Raw genomic sequence first — 23,396 nt, 5'->3', positions numbered from 1 at the left:
GGTAGTAATAAAAGTGTAAAAATAATGGTGAGAAAAATGGCATCCGGGCTTGAAGTCATAAAACAATATTTTTTTAATTTTGTTTCGAATCTCAAAATTTTCTTTGGTCAATATACATTCTGTACTGGTTTTTGGCCTGCCGCATACCTCAGTTCTGATTTGTGCTTTGAGCAATCAATTTTTCTTCATTCATTGAGGCAATGATTTGTTCTCAAGAAAACATTACAAATTGTGGCGACAAAATATTTTAACAATACGTCTTCGAAACTTTTTGTTCAGCAATGTATATATGATCGGGTTTGAGAATCCATTTATCAGATACGTCATTCTTCCAAACATCATGAACTTTACAACATTCAAGTTGGATGTCATACTAGGAAAAGACGCAAGGACAAAGCTTAGCCATGGTGGTATCCAAGACAAAATGAATACAGAACACACTAAAAACGAAATTTTTGTTGTTCTCAAACTTGCTGAATTATGTAGTTGTGATTGCTTGTCGGTTTTTGCTGAAATATGCTGATTTTTGTTATAGGTCTTATCTGCAAACTGACCGGAAACGGTTGTAACTTGCCCTTGAAGATTTGCGGCAGTCGTGTCTTTTGGCCTTGTTACATTGAGATGGTCTTTGTCGTTTTCTGTGTGTGCAATACTTGATGATTGTTCACATGTTGTATTTACAACAGTGTCTTTAAAAAGCCCGCTACGAGACATGTTGGATGTAGATTGTGCCGGTACGACTCTGTTGTTAGAGGAAAAACAGCAGCAGAAGGTACTGTATCCGTTTTCTGTGTTTCTGTTCATAGTATGTCTTGCAATATTTGACTCACTAAATACAACTGCTTTGGTAACTTTCCAGTAGGAAAACACGACAACAATTGTAGCAAATACAAATATCATGAAAACAAAGAAATAGTATGAGAACAGTGTTGAATTCATGACAATTGATACACACCGGCCAGCTCGATTTTCATACATAACATAGGAAGGTATTGACAAAAGTGTTGTTGACGCAGTTATGAGAAAACAAGCGTTGCGCGCGCGCGTTGTTGTAAAGGATGAGAGACGTCTGCAAATCTTCAAGTACCTGTCCAAAGCTAGTCCACAAATCAAGAAGGCAGAGGATAGCACAATAGACTGACTTAAAAACATATGAAGTCGACATATCAGAGTTGTTCCATAGACTCGCCAGTATCCGTTGGTGAATGTAGCATAGACTGGAATATTTACAGCCGAAGAGATGAAATCACAGATGGTTATAGCCAGTATGAACCAGTCGGTCGTGTTTGACGGGCGGTTACAGAGGAATACGGCTAGCACAATCAGGTTACCGAGCACACCAAGAGTGATCATGAGGTATAAATAAATGTTGTATGCTGTAAAGAAGTCGGGTCCGATCGGCGACGGCGTATAGAAGAACGTGCCATTCTTTGAATCATTTAAATTACCTTGTAAGCCGGCGATGCTACTTGTGTTGTCCATATCTGTTGATAACAAAGGAAATTTTAAGCATCTATATTTAGTAAACCCCTAATACTATCTTACATTGAATAAATATGTCTTATTAAAGTTACAGTCTCACTTACATCCCGGCAGAGCCCCGGTAGACGTCCGGGGTGATCCGGGAACGACCGGGTACGACCGGGAACAACCGGGTACATCTGTAACCCTGCCGGCAACGTCCGGGATGATCCGGGAACATCCGGCATTCCACCCCGGATGGAATAAAATATTGGATATTACCGGGGTGGTCCGGGATGATCCGGGAAGGTATAGCTTTGCCGGCTTCATCCTTAGCTCTGCCGGGAACGACCGGGGTTATACCGGGGGAAGCACCGTAGCTCTGCCGGCACAAACCGGGGATGATCCGGGGTATGATATAGCCGGTAGAGCTACGGTAGGGCTACGGTAGAGCCCCGGTATATGCCGGCAGCGCCCCGGTAACTACAGCAGAGCCCGGATGATAAAGGTAGAGCTACGGTTGATCCCAGTAGAGCCCCGGCAAAGCCCGGATCATTTCAAAAGTATAACGACAATTTGCGATAATTGCACTTGTTTGTTTTAAAACCCTTCCCAATTCCCTTCTAACCAATATGGCATAAGGATTTTTCAGAAAATCATCATGAATTACTATTCTGGAACAATAGATATTATATTAAATAAATCATGTATCAATGTTATCATTTTCGGGCGTTTTCAATCAACCGGGTTCTGCCGGGGCTCTGTCTGGATCTTCCTGGTCTCTGCCTGGATCGATCGGGGCTCTGCCTGGGTCAACCGGGGCTCTTCCGGCGTCATCCAGGAACGACCGGGGAAGCACCGGCATGAACCGTAGCTTCACCTGGGCTCCGTCTGGATGATCCGGAGCGCATCATTGGTGGTTAGTTGGGAACTACCGTAGTGCTGCCGGGGTAAGTGTGACCGCAACACTAATTTCACCCCGGATCGTCCCGGATCATCCCGATAACTTATCGGGATTGTCCTAGGCTCTGCCGGGAGTAAGTGAGACCGAGGCTTAAAAGAAACTTAAAGTACTATAAATGATATTATATAATTATGCAATTACACAAATATTGTTATATTTGAAGTGGATCGGTCTACGAGTACAATGGACACATTTTCAAAAGTATTTCAAATATTGATAAAACAAAAAAATTATACCATTTAGAGGGTTTTTTATTAAAATATTACGTGAAAAAAAAGCATGTTGATGAAGTTCTGATTGATTTAGTGTTAACATTTATCAAATACCCGTATCTCTTTTACGACAGCGAAAAGACGCGGTAAATTTTGACGAGTAAAAAGTATCTATCTATCTATCTTTTTCTTTTTCACCGGATTTTTTTAAAATATGTGATAAAATGAATATTATATTCGTGCAGCTTCATCATTAAATTTATTGAACTTGTTGAATAAAATAATATTATTCTTGCTAGAGGCTCGCATAATATAATTTTATTCAACTCGTTCAAAGAATTCAAGTGTTGAAAATAGCTTTAATTTATATGACGAATAACATTAGTTGTTCTAGAACAATTTATTCTCCTCCATATTAATATGTCATATCATCAGCTCATGTTTCTCACACTTTTAGTTTTCTTTGATACTTAGTTAACATAATATTTTTTTTTAAAAAGCTTTATCCTTATTCTGTACACAGTAAATTCTGATTATTACTAGATCATAACATAAACATGCCTAAGATGTTTGTTTGTTTGTTTGTTTATTTAATTATTTATTTATTTATTTATTTATTTATTTATTTATTTATTTATTTATTTATTTATCTATTTATTTATTTATTTATTTATACAGTCTGAAAAAAAATTAAAAAGTATTGTTTTCCTTTTCTTTGATATTTAAATGAAAATAATGCAAATGAATTTGTCTGAAAAAATCATGGAGTAGGTAAAAATTCATACAAATATTATAATAAGCATTTGATCTAAAACTAAAGCAAAGCCAGTTAAAGTGAATAAAGCTATATATCTCATGCTTAATTTATTGAATGTTTGAATTTTGAAAAAAAGTATACTTCCAGACTGCTTGTATGATATAAATATGATAATTTATTGCCATTAAAGCGAATAGTCATGCAAAAATCATTGCTAAACGGATAAAACTGTACTTAAAATAACAAAATAATATTTTGTTTCGGAACATTTTATTCTGTTAACGTACATTATTCATGTGTATTAAATAACAGAGATATTCTATGTTACAACATTTTCGGGAATCAACCATATACATTGTAGTAATAGAACCAATATAATTTTACTGTTGATAAATGTTATTAAAATATTTCATAAGAAATACCCTTAAACTTTTTACATTGGAACCAGGAAACAATTTGGTAGTATTTGCATACATTTTAACCAGGAATCTTGTTGATAAGATCTTATTCAAAATAAAGCTTTTAAATAAAACAAATACAAACATTTTATACTGAAGTAATATAGTTCAAAAATAGAATACAGAACGTGTTCAATGTAATATCTTTAAAGTAATGTTTGTAATTTACCAAAACATGGAAACTGAAATAAGAAATGAACATACATCTCTGACCCCCCCCCCCCCCCTCCAATAAATTTAGAATTATATGAGAATAACTGAAAATTATTCCTATACCTATATTATAACAACAATCCACGATCTTTTCCAGAAATAGATAGATACTCCGTAGTTGAACTAGAATTCAAAAGTCGTCAAGAATTGGCGTGTTTTATAGTACTTGTGACAGTTCAGACTAGCACCATAACGCACTCTGCTTTGTCTATTGGATAAACAGTCAATACCATAAATGCTTCATTACCCGGTGTCGTGTAATAATCACACGGGCGTAACTAGACGGTTTATACATGTCTGCGACTTTGATTACTCACAAAACGCTTTTATAAGTAATAGAAAAAGCATCGAAACGCGGTGCTATCTGATTTGTACGAGGGAACGTAGCCCCCGAGTATAAATCAGATTACCGAGTGTTTTGATGTTCTTTCTTTTTTGTATCATAGTCAAACCCTGATACCACAATATGAAACCCCACAAAAAATAACCAATGAACGAGCATCTATCCCTTTCTCTGTCGTCACAATATGTAAACCCCGGACAAAATGAACCAATCAATGGGCATGTCCTGCAGTGCGGGTAACTAATACCAGCACTCCAGTTAGCGCACTGTGCATGTACATGTACGTGTATACGATTTAACTCTCACACATTTTCAACAGAAAGGTCCCCAAACTATGATACAATTGGTATAAATCTTCACCGTGTACTTATTTAAATATTCTAATTTTAAATATTTTACGGATAATTTCTATATATAATTTAATTTTATTATGATCACAAAATGATTTCTATAAAGTTTCAAATTTATATTTCAGTTAAAATAAATAAATAAATAAATATTAAATAAATAAATAAATGGATATTATCCATTGAACCATTGATTAATTAAACTATTAATAAATTAAACCATTAATTAAATAATTAATTAATTAAAACATTAATTAATTAAAACATTAATTAATTAATTAATTAAAACATTAATTAAAACATTAATTAATTAATTAATTAATTAATTAATGGCATATCTTAATTTGCTTAATTATTTATCTATTAATTAATAAATTAAAAATTATTAGATAAATAATTTAGCAAATAAAGATATACCATCGTATTCAAACAAATATTACAATATTATTAACTGTGGCCTTCTAAACAATAATAGTATTATATAAAAACCCATACACAAAAACAACATCATTAAACAATAACATACGGTGGCATGGAGGTGACATTTGCAGTTTTATTTTATCTGGTGGCCACGACTTATTATCTTGAGGCCTCAAGATATAATTTCGTGGCCACGACTTACTATCTCTGGCCACGAGGTATTATCTTGTGGCCACGAATTATTATCTTGTGGCCACGACTTATTTCAGCCAATGAAAATGGTCGTTTCATCTATAACAAAAGTTACTGATATTAACTTTCACAGGAGAGGCGGATCGAACGCACCACTGTAGATTTACATCAGTAATTTCCTACGCATTTACCCAGAGACGTGCTGAATTTCAGTAAGGGCTTATCAGTTAGTATATCACTATAAACTGTATATATCCCCAGTAAAGGCCCCAACAGACGGTAGGATTTTGAAGTACAACACCAATTAAAACTAAGATGTACAGACAAATCTTAATGTGTGAAGGCTACTATTTCTTGATTTTGGAAACCTTATGTCTAGATGTAAGGGATAGGACATGCTCTATTTTGAAAATCTTGTCGTACTGATTTTTACAGACCTCCCACAATGACAAGTAACAGATAACCAAATTATCTCCTGATAATGGGTGAAATTCTAGAACAATTAGGGCTAAAAGGTAAACATAGTAGTAAGATGGGGTAAAAATGATGTTGAAAAACCAAGTTGTGTTATGTTCGAATCCCAAATTATTCCGAAAATGATTATGTCACGGTATTGAATTGTTCTCTAATTAGGGGAGGGGAGGTAGTTTGTAGGCGGCCAGATAGCTTAGTCAGTAGAGCCGCAGTACGGTATTCCGAGGGTCCCAGGTTTGAGTCTCGGTCAGGCTTCACATTAAAAAAATATATATATTTTTTTTTAAATGGAGGTGTTTCAATCATTACTCATGGCGAAAAAAGTATTTAGTGAGTAAAGTATGTAAAGGATCAATGTAAAGGGATCCTTTTTAGGGGAAACCTCAGATGATTCTTACAGTGTAGAATTACCGTCTGAATGCAAGTGTTGTATTGCTTTGAAAATTGTACATCTTATCTCTAATTAGTGCTGTACAACTAAATCCTACCGTCTGTTGAGGCCTTAACACATCGACTGATTACAGTCTTGTCATTACTAATTGGCCCTCTGTATTCTTATCTAATGGTCATAACGTTGAAGGGATGCAGTTTTTCATAAAATACACTCACTTTTATAACTGATAATCTCCGGTGGGAAGTTAGCAGTAGCACTGAACAGTAGCAGTAACAAAAATATAATCAAAATTGAATTTGTTTGGGTCTCAGAATGTCATAAAGGTGAAGGTTGTGAGATTATAAACCAATTTGTTTTTGAATAGTGCCACCAATGCTTTCCAGTGTTTTAACTGTAGTAAATTGGCTATAAGACTAATTGCAACACTGATATTCAATTCAATGTTTATTTGACTTAAACATTTAAAAAAATTGACAGGTTTAGCCTCGGAATAATTAGTGTTACAAACCACCTGAACTCCAGACCTCTCGATTCCTAAGCGAGCGTGCAAACCCCTCGGCAACGGTGAAATTATATGATAGATAATTTTATTTCAATCATATTAGGCTTAAAAGCCCACGATGACATGATAATAGCATAATACTAGACAACGAACAGTGCATATACATATGAAATACATAGCATAGCATGATGACAATATCGAAGAAGATCATAACGACAAACTCTTCAAGTATAAATACATTAATGTTGTGTTTAACTTACATATATATGTATAGTATCATTTGATATGAATGTAATCCAAAACATATATATTTAATAAATGTTTAAAGTTTTAAACCTATGTGAAATTATATACATGTACATTCATCAAATAATAGGTTATATACATACATGTACTGAATAAATCCACGATTCTTGCCACATTCTAAGACAAGAAACATAGAATATAATTGATGCATATTTAATTCATTTGTAATGGTTATAACATAAATATATCGGCCTTACCGAAAAGAAACTGCAAGACTGATAATATGCTATAAATTAACAATCATGTTCAAAATGACTTATTGTTATTTATATGTTCGTTTTACATATATACGTTTATTTAAGATGAGATATTTCAACAAAATGAGCACATCACATCCAATGAAATAAATAAATATGCATACTACACAATGTACCTTTAACATTATTCATGTGTCATAGCTCTTTCGACATAGAGACAAAAGAAAATTTATAAAGTATCAAAAGTAACCCTAGAATATATTCATCTTTTGAAGGATGATATCACTTAAATTAATATAGTATGCATAGTTTATAGAAAAAAAAAGACACTTTACTTAACGGTATACTTAGACACTAAATTATATTAATGACTACATGAGATTGTTTCAACTAACGGTATTAATAAAAAATAATTATAATTTTAACAAATACTTAAATGATAGAATTTCTTAGTTTAAAAGCTTTTTCAACAAATATTCCTAGGTTTCTTATCACTTTTTTATTCTCTGAATTTAATAATTCTATAAATTTATACATATTTGGTCTGTTCCAGAACTTCTTGTGAATGTAAGTGTTTCTTAATTCTGTATATAATGAGCATTCAATAACAAAATGGTATTCGTCTTCAAGAGTATTGCATATTGAACATTTTCTATCGTTTAAAGGTATTCTGGTTGGTTTTGCTCACCTACCAGCTTCTACTTGTAGTCTATGAGAGGACACTCTCAGACGTGTTAATGACCGAACAAATTTATTTGCAGTAAAACAATCAAGATATGGTTGGTACCTAAGAAAAAAATATTTTTATAAAACAAAGCTCTACTAGAATTTGTTAATCTTGAGTTCCAGTTCTGTATAAATTGGTCATTTAATCTTTGTTTAACTAAGGACAAAAATATCTTATCATCACCTACACCTTGATATAACCATGCGTCAACAAAACGGTGTTTATGTTAACGGTGTATATGTTAACTGCCTGAAGAAAACCATATCATTCTAAATCAGGGTTTGTAACACTTATTATTTCGACGCTAAACCTGTTGTTTAACACAGATGTAAATAATCAAGGAGCTTACTATAAGCATGTTTATTTATGAAGAATAAAACAATATTAGAAATCTTCGACCATTCGGGAGCTATTTTGCTTGAAAATTAATGTGCCTGTCATTCGACAATCTTTACGCAGTGATCTCCCCTGAATTTTTCGGCGTTAGTTTACATATAAAGGGTAGTAACCGCTTCAAAAAAGCGGACTACTTTAGGCATTTGCAATAAACAGCATCAGAGTTTGAAATTTCGCTACCATTATTTGTTTGGTCTGACGACCCAAACAAATAACAACATGAAGTTGGCAGTAGCAGTAGCACAGCAGTAGCAGTAGGAAAATTATAAAACGTGAAATTGGCAGTAGCAGTAACAATAGCAAAATTATAAAAACGTAAAACTGGTAGTAGCAGTAGCAAGGCAGTAGCAGTAGCAATCAAGGAGATCTTTAAAAAATTGACATTTGTCTTTTAAACATTTATATGTCAGTTTTGATTAAGAGACTAAGAAAACCCGTCAAATTCAGTAATTTATCATTGTGACATTGTAGTATATCTTCAATAATGACCATCTAGATACAAGTCTTTCACGGGATTCGAATCCACAAGAAAAAGGGGCAAGTTATTGAATGTGCGATCTTAAAATTACACATTAACATCTTATATTTCTAAATTAAATCCTATAGATATACTGTGCTCATCCTTGAGTAAAATAGTTTATATTCATTAAATCTTTTAAAGATATACTGTGCTGATCCTTAAGAAGAATATTTTTATCACAGAAATTTATTTAAATCTAACTTAATGCGTTTAACTTAAATAAAGGAATCAATAAACTATGTACCAGAAGTTTCGTTTCTTATAACAGGTCAAGTAAGTTGATTTTTTTCTTTAAAAAACTGACACTATATATATTCATGGTGACCACCTATATCCTGAAGAATTTTAAACATATCACATCTACTTTTTGTGAAGTCAAAACATGTATATTTATTTTACAAAGTGACTGTGTAATAATTATCAATATTTTATATCAAATTTAAGCATAGAATATTTAGAAGAATGAAAGAAACACCAGACCATACAAAAAAGAAGAAAGGGGTACAAAAATAATTATAAAATTATATTAACTTTTATTCAAGATGATACGACCATTTTCATTGGCTGATATAAGTCGTGGCCACAATATAATAACTCGTGGCCACAAGATAATAAGTCTTGGCATCAATATAAAAAGTCATGACCTCAAGATAATAAGTCGTGGCCACGAGAAAATTAGTCGTGACCACAAGATGAAACGACCATATTCATTGGTTAAAATAAGTCGTGGCCACGAGATAATATCTTGAGGCCACAAGATAATAGGTCGTGACCACGAGATAATATCTTGATGTCACAAGATAATAAGTCGTGGCCACAAGATAATTAGTCGTGGGCACGAGATAATATCTTGAGGACTCAAGATAATAAGTCGTGGCCACCAGATAAAATTAAATAAAACTGCAAATGTCACCTCTATGCCACCGTATCTATGCCACCGTAGATATACATCTTTATTGCCTCCGAATGTTCGAAGATATACATATTACATAAAACAGTCATTGAAAAGTAATAAGATAAAGCAAATTAACCTATAGCTCTTCAGCGCTTCTTATGTAAAATTCTTCCAAGTTTACACACCTCCTCTTTTGTTTGTGACAGGTCTATATTTTTCAGATAGACCTGTTTAAACAAAAGAAAGTCCGTTATGAGGTCTATCTTTTGCACGTGCACAGGTCTGTTCTAATCAGACAGACCCGGTCATGAAATACACGTGGAAAAATAGACTTGTCAATGCGCAGACAAAGAAAACATGAAATGCAATCAAAAATTAAAAAATGAAATAAAATGTAAATGATTGTCATAATGTTCCTGTCTTACAAAATCCGGAGACATATTTTAAACAAGATAATGTTTATTGAATGCGCTTAGATGTATTTATCCTTGTTTCTACACGTTGTTATTTGCACGAAATTTACGAACTGTGTTGATATATACTGTAACCCAATTTATATTCGCGAATACAAATTTTCGCGTTTTGCCGAGGTCGGACATATTCGCGAATATTAATTTCCGCGTTTTCTTGATTTCCGTAAAAAAAAAATGCGCGGATTGGAAAGTCCAATGGGGCAGTAAAATCTATTAGCCGACTATTAATCTTCAATAAGTGAGGTCATAATTGGTGTCTTAAATGGGATTAACAATACGCTAGCCTTATATTGTATTGGTAAGTGAATTGTGATCACAATTCAGCAAAACATTTTCTCTATATTGTACATGTATTGTTCGTCTTCATTTTTATCTAGAAAAGTCTTTAAGAAATTCAATTTGAGCGTTTCATAAAAAAATACCTTCTTCAATCAGGGATCGAACCCACGCCGAGAAAATTATGTTTTATGAGTCCGCAATCTAACCAATTGAGCTATACAGGCTGTTAAGTTTGATGGGTAAAAATCGATACTGGTATGAAACCATCTTGTTTTTCACTGTTTGTAATTATGTACACCCAATACCCTTTTGTGATGCTCAATAGGTCTATACCACCTTTGTCTTAACAATTCACTCAAAAAAATATTTTATAGGATCCAAAAAACAATATAGCCTTTTGTGATGCTCGACAGTTTTCCCACTTTTGTCAAACGATTTATTCAAACATTTTTTAAAATAAGTGCGAGTACTTTGTATGCATAAACTTAGTATAGAAGTGTAAATATGAAGAAACTTAAAACTGACACATGCTCCGTATAGTACCCTATACGGAACGTGATTGACAATAGGCCTACTAGTATTTCATAAACTGTATTAAAATGTGGATGTTTATTTTGATTGCTATATTGACATAGAGTTCTTTTGATATTTATAAAATAGTAGTAGTTTACTTAGTTTGTGTTTTTATTGCTTTATGGCAATATTCATAACAATTCATTACTTCCTAACAGGTGCCCGTAAAATTCGAATATATCCGGTCAAGTAGCTTTGCATAACCACGTCTAAAATAAAATTTTCTCTCCAATTTATTCGCGAAATCGTGCGGACTTATTCGCGCAAACAAATATTCGCGCTTCGTGGCCATCCGCGAATAAAGCGAATATTAATTGGTCGCGAATATTCGTTGGGTTACAGTAGCTAGCGGTTCGCTAAAGTTAATCATTCGAGGTCTTCACATTGCATTGCATAGTCAATCACGTTTACAAGTTTGATATCAATGGCTGATAACGAAGAACTGCAAGACGAGCGACCACGTGGTTATATTTACAGAGATAAATCGGATAATTCTAGAGACGATGTTGTTTCACAGTCTTTTGATTTGATGAGAAATTACTTTGACCAGCAATTTAATTCGTTAAAGAGAGATTTAAGAGACGAAGTGCATACTTCTTCAATCGAAACTTTTAAACGTTTTCGAGGAGATTACAGTTCATACACGTTTAAGTACAAAGGGAATCAGCGTCAACATATATTCAGTTCTGATTTGATTCAATATTTAGATTTAAGGTAAGACTTGCTCAAGAAAGGTGAAAGGCGTCAGTCTGTTTTGGACAGCCTCTGTGACATTCGTAAAAAATTGAGTCGGCGCAACAAGCTCATAAAAATTGCCGACAAGTCACCCGCTGGTTGGGATACAGTGAACGAGTATTTATCAGACGAACTTGCCAGCGATAGCGAGGATGACAAGAAGCTCCGTCGAGCGGAAAAACGGGCTCTTGAGAAGAAGAAACCACGCCCGAACAAAAAGCCTAGCTCGAGCCCTTCGTTCACTTCTGGTATTGTTTCTTCTTGTATGGACAGTCAACTCGGTTCAGCAGTACTTCCGGGTAATTCGACTACACCAAGTTCTTTTCGTCAGTTTCGGCGAAATCCTTCCTTCATCCAATGTTTCGCATGCGGTGGGATTGGACACACCCGACCAGATTGCCCAAGCAAAATGCAGGCCCCAAGTACAAACCCTACTACACGTGGATTCAGCGGACTCTCGTGGCAAAAAGGTGGAGACTTTCCCTCTCAAGTCGTCAAGCATCAAGGCAGGGAGTCAACAGAAGATAAATGATGAGTATTTTTTCACTGATTTTGCACATGCTGATTGTAAAACTTTACTTTTTCATAGCAAGTTTTTTGAATACAGATTATCAAACATGTCCGATAATGTAATTGCTCAGCCTTCCGTCAAAGGCAGGCTTTGTAAAAATGTACAATTTTGGAAGAATACTTTAAAGGCCCATGATTTTGTTCTTGATATTATAGAATTTGGGTATAAGATTCCATTTTTAGAAACACCTTTGAGTTACGTTTTACGTAATAACAAATCTGCTATTTCAAATTCCGATTTTGTAACGGATGCTGTTTTAGATTTGCTTAATGCGGGATGCATTTTAGAAGTACCTTTTAAACCCTATGTTGTTAATCCCCTTTCTGTTGCTATAAATAGCACTGGCAAGAAAAGGCTGATTCTTGATCTAAGTCATTTAAATAAGTTTATTTGGAAGGAACATTTTAAGTTTGAAGACTGGAAAGTAGCTTTTGAAATGCTTTTTAAAGATGGTTATATGTTTAAATTTGACATAAAATCCGCTTATCATCATATAGATATTTCACCTTTACATCAAAGTTTTCTGGGATTTTCTTGGAATATTAAAGGCAAGAAAAAGTATTTTGTTTTTACTGTATTGCCGTTTGGTCTTACTTCTGCTCCATTCATTTTTTCGAAATGTTTAAGAGCTGTAGTTAAATACGTCAGGGAAAATGGAGTTCGTTTAGTGCTTTTTCTAGATGATGGATGGGGGGTAAATAAAAAGTTTGAGTTAACTCTTCAGGATGCTCATTTTGTTAAATCTGTTATTTTACAAGCAGGTTTTATTTTGAATTTAGAAAAATCAATTTTTATCCCTGTTCAAACTTTGGAATAATAATATCTGTCATATGTTTCGGTTCGGATCGGAATATCCGTCCCGAGGTGACCCGCCCATTGGGCGGTAACGAGGCTTGCCGAGTTACCGCCCATGGGCGGGTTACCGAGGGACGGATATTCCGATCCGAACCGCAAACATATGTCAGATATTTTTTCTTGCATATTCTACCATATTTCATTATATTTTAAATTCTTTATCTTTATTTTCAATAGAAATTTATATCATGACAACCGTAACTACTTTCTTACAACAGCGTATGAAATTGCAACTTCATTCATAACGGTAAAATGACGTCATCCTAGGTCACAAATAAAACGGGCGCCGTCCGATTAAACGATTTTTATAAAATCGGCAGAATTTTTGATGTCGTGGACGCCGGGCGATTTTAAATCTGATTCCTTGCGTGGTCATGAATGAAACAGTCGTCGGGCGATTTTTGCCGAGTAGATTTTACAGAAAGAATTGAACGGATCAGGCGGTCGCCGCCCGATGTCCGTACGGCGCCTGTGCGATTTAAAAGTGAATCGGACGGTTGCCGCGCGGGCGCCGGGCGACAATGACTTTACATTTAATGACATCCTAGATAAATCAGCTAGTTGTAATTATGCCAGCAAAGAAGTCAGCTGCCAAAGCCAAGGGGAAGGCCAAGGAGTTGGTCCGTGTTGTTGACAACGAGTCACCAACGACCAGTATCGAGGCCGTAGAAAGCGAAACTCAATCAGACATTCGCATGGACATTGAAGAAAAAAATCATGTTTACTAGTATTCAAAAGAAATTTACAAACATATTTTTGAGGCAATTACAACTTCTTCAAGCTGAAATTACAACAAACACAAGCAGCCCGGTCGCCAGATGACAAAACGATGACCGCCCGGTGCCTGTACATGAATCGTCCGGGTACCAGGCGATAATCGTTTGACTACTTGTCTCTATTCAGGCACCGGGCGGGGCCCGGCCGATGTCCGCTCGGACGCCTTTTAAATCGGACGCTGTTTTAGTAGAACAAAAAATCGCCCGATCAAAAAAATCATCGCCCGGTCGCCGCCCGGCGACCGAACGATGTCTGCTCGATGATATTCATACTCAGTGACCCCAAAAATTATCGTCCGGCCGCCGTTAGCTTTTAAGTATTACTTAAAACTCGAAGGCGCCCGCCCGATGAGCAAAATTTTCAGCTGCTGCCGTCCGATAGTCACTGCCGCCGGACGGACGCCGGCCGATATTGCGATTTTTTGGAGAAACAGACGCCGCCCGGCGGCATTTTCTTATTTGTGACCTAGGCTTAAGCGTGCCACTGTACAGCACGCGACTCATCTGGAACCCCCCATGCCAGATGAAATTTCCGGCATGGGTAAAACTAACGGAAACGCCAGTCTGCTATGCAAGAATGGCTTGGTTTAGTTTGGAATTTAACCAATAATTCTTTAGGTATTTCTGAAAGAAGACTGAATAGCACGAGAGAAGCTATTTCCTATTGTTTATCACATTTGACGTCTCTGACCGCTAGGGAATTCGCACGTGTAACTGGGAAAACTGTGTCGATGATCCCGGTTTTAGGTAATGTATGTAAACTCATGACTAAAAATTTACAAATGGCTATAGAAGCTAGACAAAGTTGGGATTCGAACTTAAATTTAAGTCATGATAGCGGATGTTTATATGAATTTGAATTTTGGATGAGAAATTTAGGTTATAATCCAGTACGGCCTGTATTTAGTAACTTGTCTCACACAATAACTATTTTTTGGATGCTAGCTCTTATGCCGCCGGGGCTATAATTAAAGGTTTCCCCGACGAAATCTGTCATATAAATTGGTCGGAATCCGAAAAGTCTGAAAGTTCTACTTGGCGGGAATTAACTGCTATCAATTTTGCCGTACGATCTTTTTTCAGTCGTTTGAAAGGTCACTGTGTTCGTTGGTGCACGGACAATCAAAATTGTGTCGTTATAATTGATAGTGGTTGTATGAAACCTAAATTACATGCTATTGCGTTGGAAATTTTCAAATTATGCCTTGAAGGTAACATCTCCCTTTGTTTGCAGTGGGTTCCTAGGAAAGAAAATTCTGTTGCCGACGCAATCAGTAAAGTTTTTGATTGGGATGACTGGGGAGTTTCCGAGGACTTTTTTTGATTTTTTAGATAGTCTGTGGGGTCCCCATACAGTTGACTGGTTTGCTAATCATTATAATAAAAGATCTCCTAGATTTAATTCTAAGTTTTGGGTACCAGGGACTGAAAATGTTGATGCCTTTTCAGTATCTTGGGCTGAAGAAAATAATTGGTTAGTTCCGCCGGTAAATTTGGTACCGAGAGCTATAAAATACCTGGTTTCTTGCGGGGCTGTTGGCACTTTCATAGTTCCGAATTGGTCCTCTGCTGCCTTTTGGCCGTTCCTTTTTTTGGCAATACTAGTATTAAGCAATCTATGATTTTAGAAGTGCTCGAATTTAAAGCTGGTCAAGATATTTCTATTCAATATAAAAAAAAAAATAAATACAATCTTTGGTTCAAAAAAGTTCACAAGAAAGGTTTTAGCAGTGAGATTAGATTGTTGCTAAAGTAATTGTTTTTTAAATGTCTGCTATTCAAGTTTGACATATATGAATGTTGTTGAAGTTTCTTTTCATTCCATGCACTTATTAATTTTCCGGAAGTGATTTATGGTTTTCATAATGTTAATTTATGGAGCCAGGGCCTTTTTGTTTAGGTCTTGCGTATTAGTTATTTGTCATTTTTGTATCATTTTTTTTTGCACATTGATTTTAAGATATGTTAAGTCCAGGGCCACTTGGCCAGGACTTGTGTACGTTAGTTTGCATAGGTTTTTTTCTTTAAGATATGTTTAGTCCAGGGTCACTTGGCCAAGGCTAGTGTACGAAAAATGTTCCATTTATTCAAGGGTCACTGGACCATGGCATTGTTTTTATTTAAGATACATGTTTGTAAAGTCCAGGGCCACTTGGCCAGGGCTAGCGTGTGTAAACGGTTATTCAGTCAAGGTCACTTGACCTGTTCTTATAAGATATGTATAGTCCAGGGCCACTTGGCCAGGACAAATGAGTTATTGTAGCCTTTTGACACGATTTGTATTTTATATTTAAGTAGAACTTAGACGTATCTAATGTGATTAATTTAGGGTAATTTGGCCTAGGCAAACATTTAAAGATATTTTGTAGATAAGTGGTCTGGCAGGCCTGTTAATGTTTTATGTTTTTATGCTTTTCTTACTTAATTCTTATTTGATCAGTTTTTTAACGATTGAATTTATTATACATTTTTCAGATTTAATAATGAACCGATTGAGTAATAAAGTGTACGGTGATCCAGAGTTATCCTCCCTGGCTGCTTCACTTCCGGAAGTCGCTCTTTCATCAAAAGCCTGTAATACGAGTAAAAAATACCAGAGATCCTACAACAGTTGGAGTAAATGGGCCAGACAGCATGGTTTGGTCGTTTTCCCTGCCAATGATGTGGATTTTTCTTTATATTTAGTGTCTTTAATACAAAGTTGTAATTCTCCATCTACTGTGGATGAAGCATTTTATGGTATGAAATGGGCTAATGATTTAGCAGGAAATTTAAATAATCCGTGTTCATCCTTTTTAGTGAAATCAGTCAGGGAGGCTGCTCATAGAATTCTGGGACATCGTGTTTCTAGGAAAGAACCTGTTACTCCGGAAATACTTTTTAAGTTGGTTAATGTTTTTGGTAATACTGATGTAAATTTATTTAATCTTAGAAATATATCAATGTGTCTTTTAGCTTACGCTGGTTTTCTAAGATTTTCTGAACTGATAAATATTAAGCGTTCTGATATTCTTTTTAAGACTGATCATATTGCATTGTTTATTGATCACAGTAAAACAGACATTTATCGAGATGGAAGTTGGTGTTTAATAGCAAAGACTGGAAATGTAACTTGTCCTGTTAACATGTTATTGCGTTATTTAACTATGGCAAACATTGATGAAAACTCAAACGATTTTATATTTCGTTCTGTTACTTTTTTCAAGAGTTCTAATTGTTATAAATTAAGAGGTACTTCTCCATTGTCTTACACTAGAGCTCGTGAACTTATTTTAGATATGTTTGAGCATATCGGTTTGGACAAATCAAAATTTGGATTGCATAGTCTAAGATCAGGTGGCGCTTCAGCTGCTGCCAATGCTGGAGTATCAGATAGACTATTCAAACGTCATGGACGCTGGAAAAGTGAAAAGGGTAAGGACTCTTATGTTAAGGATGACATTGATAAACGACTTTTAGTTAGTAAATGTTTAGGATTGTAATTTCGTTTTTCAATTGTTTGAGTAATATTAGTCTTTATTGTTAATTTTTGCCCCATTTGCCCGTTCTTTGTTAATTCGATCATAAATGCAATGTGAATGACTGATTCTACATATGTGTTTGTGTTATATTTTCTTAGTTTCTGTAGAATAAGGGATAAATGATTTATTTCCGTTTAAGCGAAAGCGAATTAGGAAATAACAATAATTCCAGCATCCCTATATTAAATCTTTGAACAAAAAATAATGGATAGCATATCAAAGTTAGGACACATTTATTTAATCGCGTCATTTTTGAAAGTAATAGCAATCTAAGTGGTTCTTCTGTCATTAAGTTCACAATATAACAGAATGGACGCTTCAAGTTTATATCTATGAAACTATGAAACAGTAATTACAGCATACTTACGATTTTTAAAATTATTTAAAGTTATTAGTGACTTAGAATAAAAAATTTTATGATGACCAATCATATCTTATTCTAGAACACTTTATAATCTGCTATATAAAATATAGTTTCGATTTATGTATCTCACACTTGCCATTTACGTTTTTCGTAGTCTGGGTATCAGGACATTACCCTTTGGACAGTTGCCCCCTCGGAAGTTTGCTCCCTTTTTGCAGTAGCGGTCATTTGCCCCTTCATATATTTGGAAGGACGGACATGTGACCCCTCCCCGTTTTAAAAAAATGTTAAAATATTTTATTGATGAAGTCTTTGCTACCCAAATTCATCGCCTATTGTCGAAATTTCATTGTGCTTAAATACACACAAAATATCGCGCAAATTTGTGATAGTCTAAATACTATAATGTTTCCATTGGCATACAAAAAATCTATACACGAGATGACCTCTGACAAGTGACAAGTCGCAATAGCGAAAAAAAAAGAAGGGGTAAGGGGGGGGGGCAAACGTCCGAGGAGGCAACTGTCCGAGGGCAAATGTCCTAGAATTTGCATTGTCTGATACGAAATACTATCAACATAATTAATCATTCTTTAACATATCTTCCATTACATACCTATTCACTTGATTATTGACAAATTGCACATTTAGCTTTTTTAATATTATCTTAAAGGGAAAAACAAAGTTAAATACAAAATATATATTGTATTAAAGCAGAACGTTGAAAAAAACTTACCTGTATAAATAATATTTGTGCATTACATCAAATGCTTCGGATCAGCCTTTCCTCAGGCCAATAAAGTTTGACGATGTGTAAGTTGGATATCGACCTCGTACATCGATCTTTCTGTTAAGGAAAGACCTGGTCACGAATTTCATGAAACACCTCGAGCTCTACGCGCTCTCGGTGTCACACGAAATTCGTGACCAGGTCTTTCCTAAACAGAAAGACCTCGTACTCGGTCGGTATCCTATACATAATTTCCAATAACCGTAAATTAACCTATAGCTCTTCAGCGCTTCTTATGAAAATTCCTTCCAAGTATAATATTTCCAATAACCGTAAATTATACCATACCCAGACTATGGTCTAATTTTCAGTTTTGAAGATCGAAGGAGTAAGTGTTTCTTGGCGGAGCTATAGGTTAAAACAGATACACCATTGGTGCGTTGACGATTTCTGGGTTTGCGTAAATTATACCATAATCACGTGACCTTTCTTATGCAACCTCACTCGACTTCGTCTCGTGAGGTTAAGGCATAAGAAAGGTCACGTGATGGTATACCTAATACGTAAAACCTCTGATTGTATGAAAGTCATATTTTGGTATACATTGTATTTCATTAGGAGAGAATGTTCATGCGCAACAATCATTGACAAAATTATGTTTCCGAGCCTTTCATTCGTTTTTGTTCACATATAGTTTTTAGTTTTCACGTGTGCTAGCTTGTTTGTTTGTTGGTTTGGGTTATTTCTATTTCTTTTTATTTATTTATTTATTGGTTGATTTTTTGGTGGGATGGTGTTTGTTTCTTTTTGTATTACTAGTTTTTCTTGTGGCTTCAGTTTTGTTTTTATTTGTTTGTTGTTGTTTTTTGTAACTTTATAGAAATTATTTAATCAGATATTGCTTTTTTACCTTTTAAAGCTGTAGTGATAATAATATTATTTCAAGACAGAAAGTTAAATTCTCGTCTGCTTTATATTAATTGTGGTAATATTTACCGTTAACGACAGAATTATAAGAGGATATTTTTTCGTTTGCGTGAAATATGGTATATATTTTCACTCAGCATGATAAAATGCCACATATTTTCACTCGCCGTACCGGCTCGTGAAAATATGTGGCATTTTATCATGTGTCGTGAAAATATATACCATATTTCACGAAAAACGAAAAAATAACCTTTTTATTTAATTTCATTATCAAAGAAAATGCTTGCTACCAACTGCAATTGTACAGCGCGCAGTAATTTATGCGTAAGAACGCGCTGTTTGGCGCTACATTGTGACGTCATGTAAACAACTCTTTAAACGTCTGTACAGCGTTAATTACTGAATTAAAGATATTGGTGTTCGGATAACTTTTCTTAGTTAGACCATTTTCTATCATGCTAGATAGTTTTCAAAACAAAATTCAAGAAAAAGTTGTTTTGTATTTATCAGATTTTTCAAACAAAACGGCGAAAGAAGTCCCTTAAAATAAATATGAGTTTTGACTCCGCCCACTTTCATATTTATCTTTAAAAAAATGAATTATATTTGACTGATATAGCACCATATTTCATGGGTAAAATTAAATAATAAGAGGATATTTTTTCGTTTGAGTGAAATATGGAATATATTTTCACGAAACATGATAAAATGCCACATATTTTCACGAACCGGGACGGCGAGTGAAAATATATGGCATTTTATCAAGTTGAGTGAAAATATATACCATATTTCACGAAAAACGAAAAAATAACCTTTTTATTTAATTTCATTATCAAAGAAAAATGGACCCCCCTTTTTGCTACGCAACTGCAATTGTACAGCGCGCAGTGATATAATTATTGTCTTGTTTTGCACGCGATATTTAGCGCTACATTGTGACGTCACGTATACAACTCTAAAAACGTCTGTACAGCGTTAATGACTGAATTAAAGATATTGGTGTTCGGATTAATTTTCTTAGTTAGACCATTTTCTATCATTCTAGATGGTTTTCAACACGAAATTCAACAAAAAGTTGTTTGTATTTATCAGATTTTTCAAACAAAACGGCGAAAGAAGTCCCTTAAAATAAATATGAGTTTTGACTCCGCCCACTTTCATATATATATTTCATATTTATTTTAAAAAAATATGAAATATATTTGACTGATATATAGAGGATATTTGTTTGTTTGTGTGTAAGATGAAATTTTATTTCATCGAGTGGGCTTTAAAAACAGTATTCTCACGAGTGGCGTAGCCACGAGTGAGAATACTGTTTTTAAAATTCACGAGATGAAATAAAATTACATCTTACACAACAAACAGACAAATTTTCTTTTTATTTTATGCTTAAGAACAAGTTAATTTTCATAATTTTAACGTTAATATTAAAACTGTTTCCCCCATTGAGAGCCCCATTTAGTCGGAATTTCTCATTAAAAACAAGAAGTCTTGAGCTGAAAAATAAGTCCGCCAATCAACGTTAAATGACAGTGATATTTATTCATTTTATCAAAAAAATATGAATGATCGCTTGTTTTAATAATAAAAACAAACAATTCTTGTAGGAGAAAAAGTCCAACCATCCATCCATATTTCTGTTACTTACTGCGAATTTATATTAGACCTGGCTTTGTAAATTGTAAGCGGCTTTCATTTTTTAAAGTTGTGTATTTCATGGGAAGAAAATAAGAAAAAAAGATTCAGAGGGATATAATTTGGATTTTTTAGTCATACACCTTTTTAAAAGAAAGAAAACTTATTTGAGGATTGTAACAGACAAAATATAAGTGTTGACAGATGTGAAAACATTCAGAAAAGGAGCTCGGAAAATGGAAAAATTGGAAGCTTGCTCAAGAACGCTGGGTTGTTTTACTTATTCTTCCAGTGATAGCTGTCAATGCTTTTCATTTTTTCATAAAGCATACGGCAGTTATTGCTCGTAGGATACTTTAATATGCCAAAATGTCATCAAGAGCAGTTTTGCATGTGGAAGGAATGTATTTTTTAGACTGTAAAAATGAAACAAAAAAATTTAGAGACGAAATTTGGTGATTGGAATTCGAATGAATAGAAGTAAGTTTTCTTCTTTTTATTACTTTTGACATTTAAGTTATTTATCAATTTCTGCTTTGCTTTTTCTTTAAACAGTCTGACATTGTCAGAATTGTCAGCAAAAATAAAATCGAGGTACCACATGGGGAAAATCTTAAAAAAGTAGTTTCGTCATTGAAAAGAGTGAAATTATATTTTGATAATTTTCACTGTGAAATTACCAAATATAATTTTAACGGATAAATCAGTAATCCACTGAAAAGCATAAAATAAAGCACCATATTTCAAGGGTAGAATTAAATAATATCTTTCATCTAAATTGATGGAAATATTTATTGAATATAAATATTTGATTTATACATACGTTCTTAGTTTGTAACTTAAAGTCATATTATGTATGTCTTAGAAATCCATACTTTTTTAATTCTCTAGAAATGTCAAGCATGTGTTTAATAATATTATGATAATGGATTTAGTACTACAACTGAAAATGTCGCATTGAACATGCAGTTATATGTCGTCAAGGTAGCAAAATGTTAACAAGTAATATTTTGACTTAAGTACAAATTTTATTTTCAAGATAATTATATCAATTGCCAACAAAGCTAAAAATATGAAAGATAGATCATACACACAGGTAAATATGCACCACAGATTTGATGTATATTTGGTACACCATATGTTTTCCATATGTAAACTAACATATGTTAAACAGGACCATATGAAAAACATGTGTTAACAAACATATGTAAAACTCATGGTCATCACATGTTTTTCTTATTAATAAATTTGCATATATTAAATATATGTAAACTTTTATTTGTTGTTCATATGATAAATTTATGATCATAAATTAATTAGATTCTACATGATTGTACATAAATTCTCAAAAGATCATCTATGTACAACTTGTAAATGTAGTAAATCTATGGGGAAAAAGTTGCCTTCACTCTTTCAATACATCTAAATCATGTTGGAAAAAAATGACAATAAAATACGTTTATAAAAAGGATAAAAAATAAATAAGTAATAAATACCTTTTTGGGGGGATAGCTCATATTTTAAATTAAGGGAAGGACTGTCATGGGAAGAAACAGTTTATGGGTGAATCGTCAGGGTGATGAACTGGTTTGGGGGAGAATAATCTGCCATTCTTTTGTATTCATGATTTTTTTCTCCCTTTATATATGTTAGTATTTATTAAGTGAAATTGAACAAGAACCTAGTCTGGAGTTCCTTCCCCTTTCGCTACGCAAAGAATACTTGTTAGATGCCGGGAACCAGAATACTTGTCAGATGCCGGGAACCAGAATACTTGTTAGATGCCGGGAACCAGAATACTTGTTAGATACCGGGAACCAGAATAACAAGAACCCAAAACGAAGTGACCCGTAGTTAGTGACCTTCGGTACTTAATTGTTAAAATGTTCACTTAATAAAAACTAACTTGTACTTAGTGTAAGGTCCTATATGTTGTAATTGAGGTAATTTACAATTTGTTTGTTTTTTGAGGTTATTTATACTCGGCGCCGGAATTAACCATATGTCCGAGAATGTAGCATCCTTGCCGGTCTCATCGGGGACGTATTTTTCATGCTGAATCTTCTGGTAGCCCGTTCTTCGTTCAGTAGTGGTGAAGGACTCGACAATACGGCCAAGCCATCAGCTTTCCGACTAACAAAAACGACCCTTGTTAACCCTACAGAGTTAGTCACGA

The 23,396-nt window shown here is 34.3% G+C and overlaps 2 protein-coding genes across 2 annotated transcripts; one reads left to right on the top strand and one right to left on the bottom strand.

Moving 5' to 3' along the window:
- Positions 1-222: 222 nt before the first annotated feature.
- LOC132736356 (alpha-2Db adrenergic receptor-like) lies at positions 223-1,482 on the bottom strand. Its single transcript, XM_060723470.1, has one exon. The coding sequence runs from the start codon at positions 1,480-1,482 to the stop codon at positions 223-225; it is 1,260 nt and encodes a 419-aa protein (XP_060579453.1).
- Positions 1,483-16,523: 15,041 nt separating this feature from the next.
- On the top strand, positions 16,524-23,074 carry LOC132736355 (uncharacterized). The gene is made up of 3 exons (XM_060723469.1): positions 16,524-16,924; positions 17,270-17,498; positions 22,874-23,074. The coding sequence occupies exons 1-3, from the start codon at positions 16,524-16,526 to the stop codon at positions 23,072-23,074; spliced, it is 831 nt and encodes a 276-aa protein (XP_060579452.1).
- The last annotated feature ends 322 nt before the right edge of the window (positions 23,075-23,396 follow it).

The sequence above is a fragment of the Ruditapes philippinarum genome, unplaced genomic scaffold (genome assembly GCF_026571515.1).
Source record: "Ruditapes philippinarum isolate M1 unplaced genomic scaffold, ASM2657151v2 ctg13167_1_1_1_1, whole genome shotgun sequence".
NCBI lineage: Eukaryota > Metazoa > Mollusca > Bivalvia > Venerida > Veneridae > Ruditapes > Ruditapes philippinarum.
This window is presented reverse-complemented; position numbering and strand designations above follow the sequence as displayed.

Coding starts and splice junctions, on each gene's coding strand:
- LOC132736355 (XM_060723469.1), top strand. CDS start 16,524: ATGAACCGATTGAGTAATAAAGTGTACGGTGATCCAGAGTTATCCTCC. Junction 16,925..17,269: donor ACTCCGGAAATACTTTTTAA/GTTGGTTAATGT, acceptor TTATAAATTAAG/AGGTACTTCTCCATTGTCTT. Junction 17,499..22,873: donor ACATTGATAAACGACTTTTA/GTTAGTAAATGT, acceptor TATATATGTTAG/TATTTATTAAGTGAAATTGA.
- LOC132736356 (XM_060723470.1), bottom strand. CDS start 1,482: ATGGACAACACAAGTAGCATCGCCGGCTTACAAGGTAATTTAAATGAT.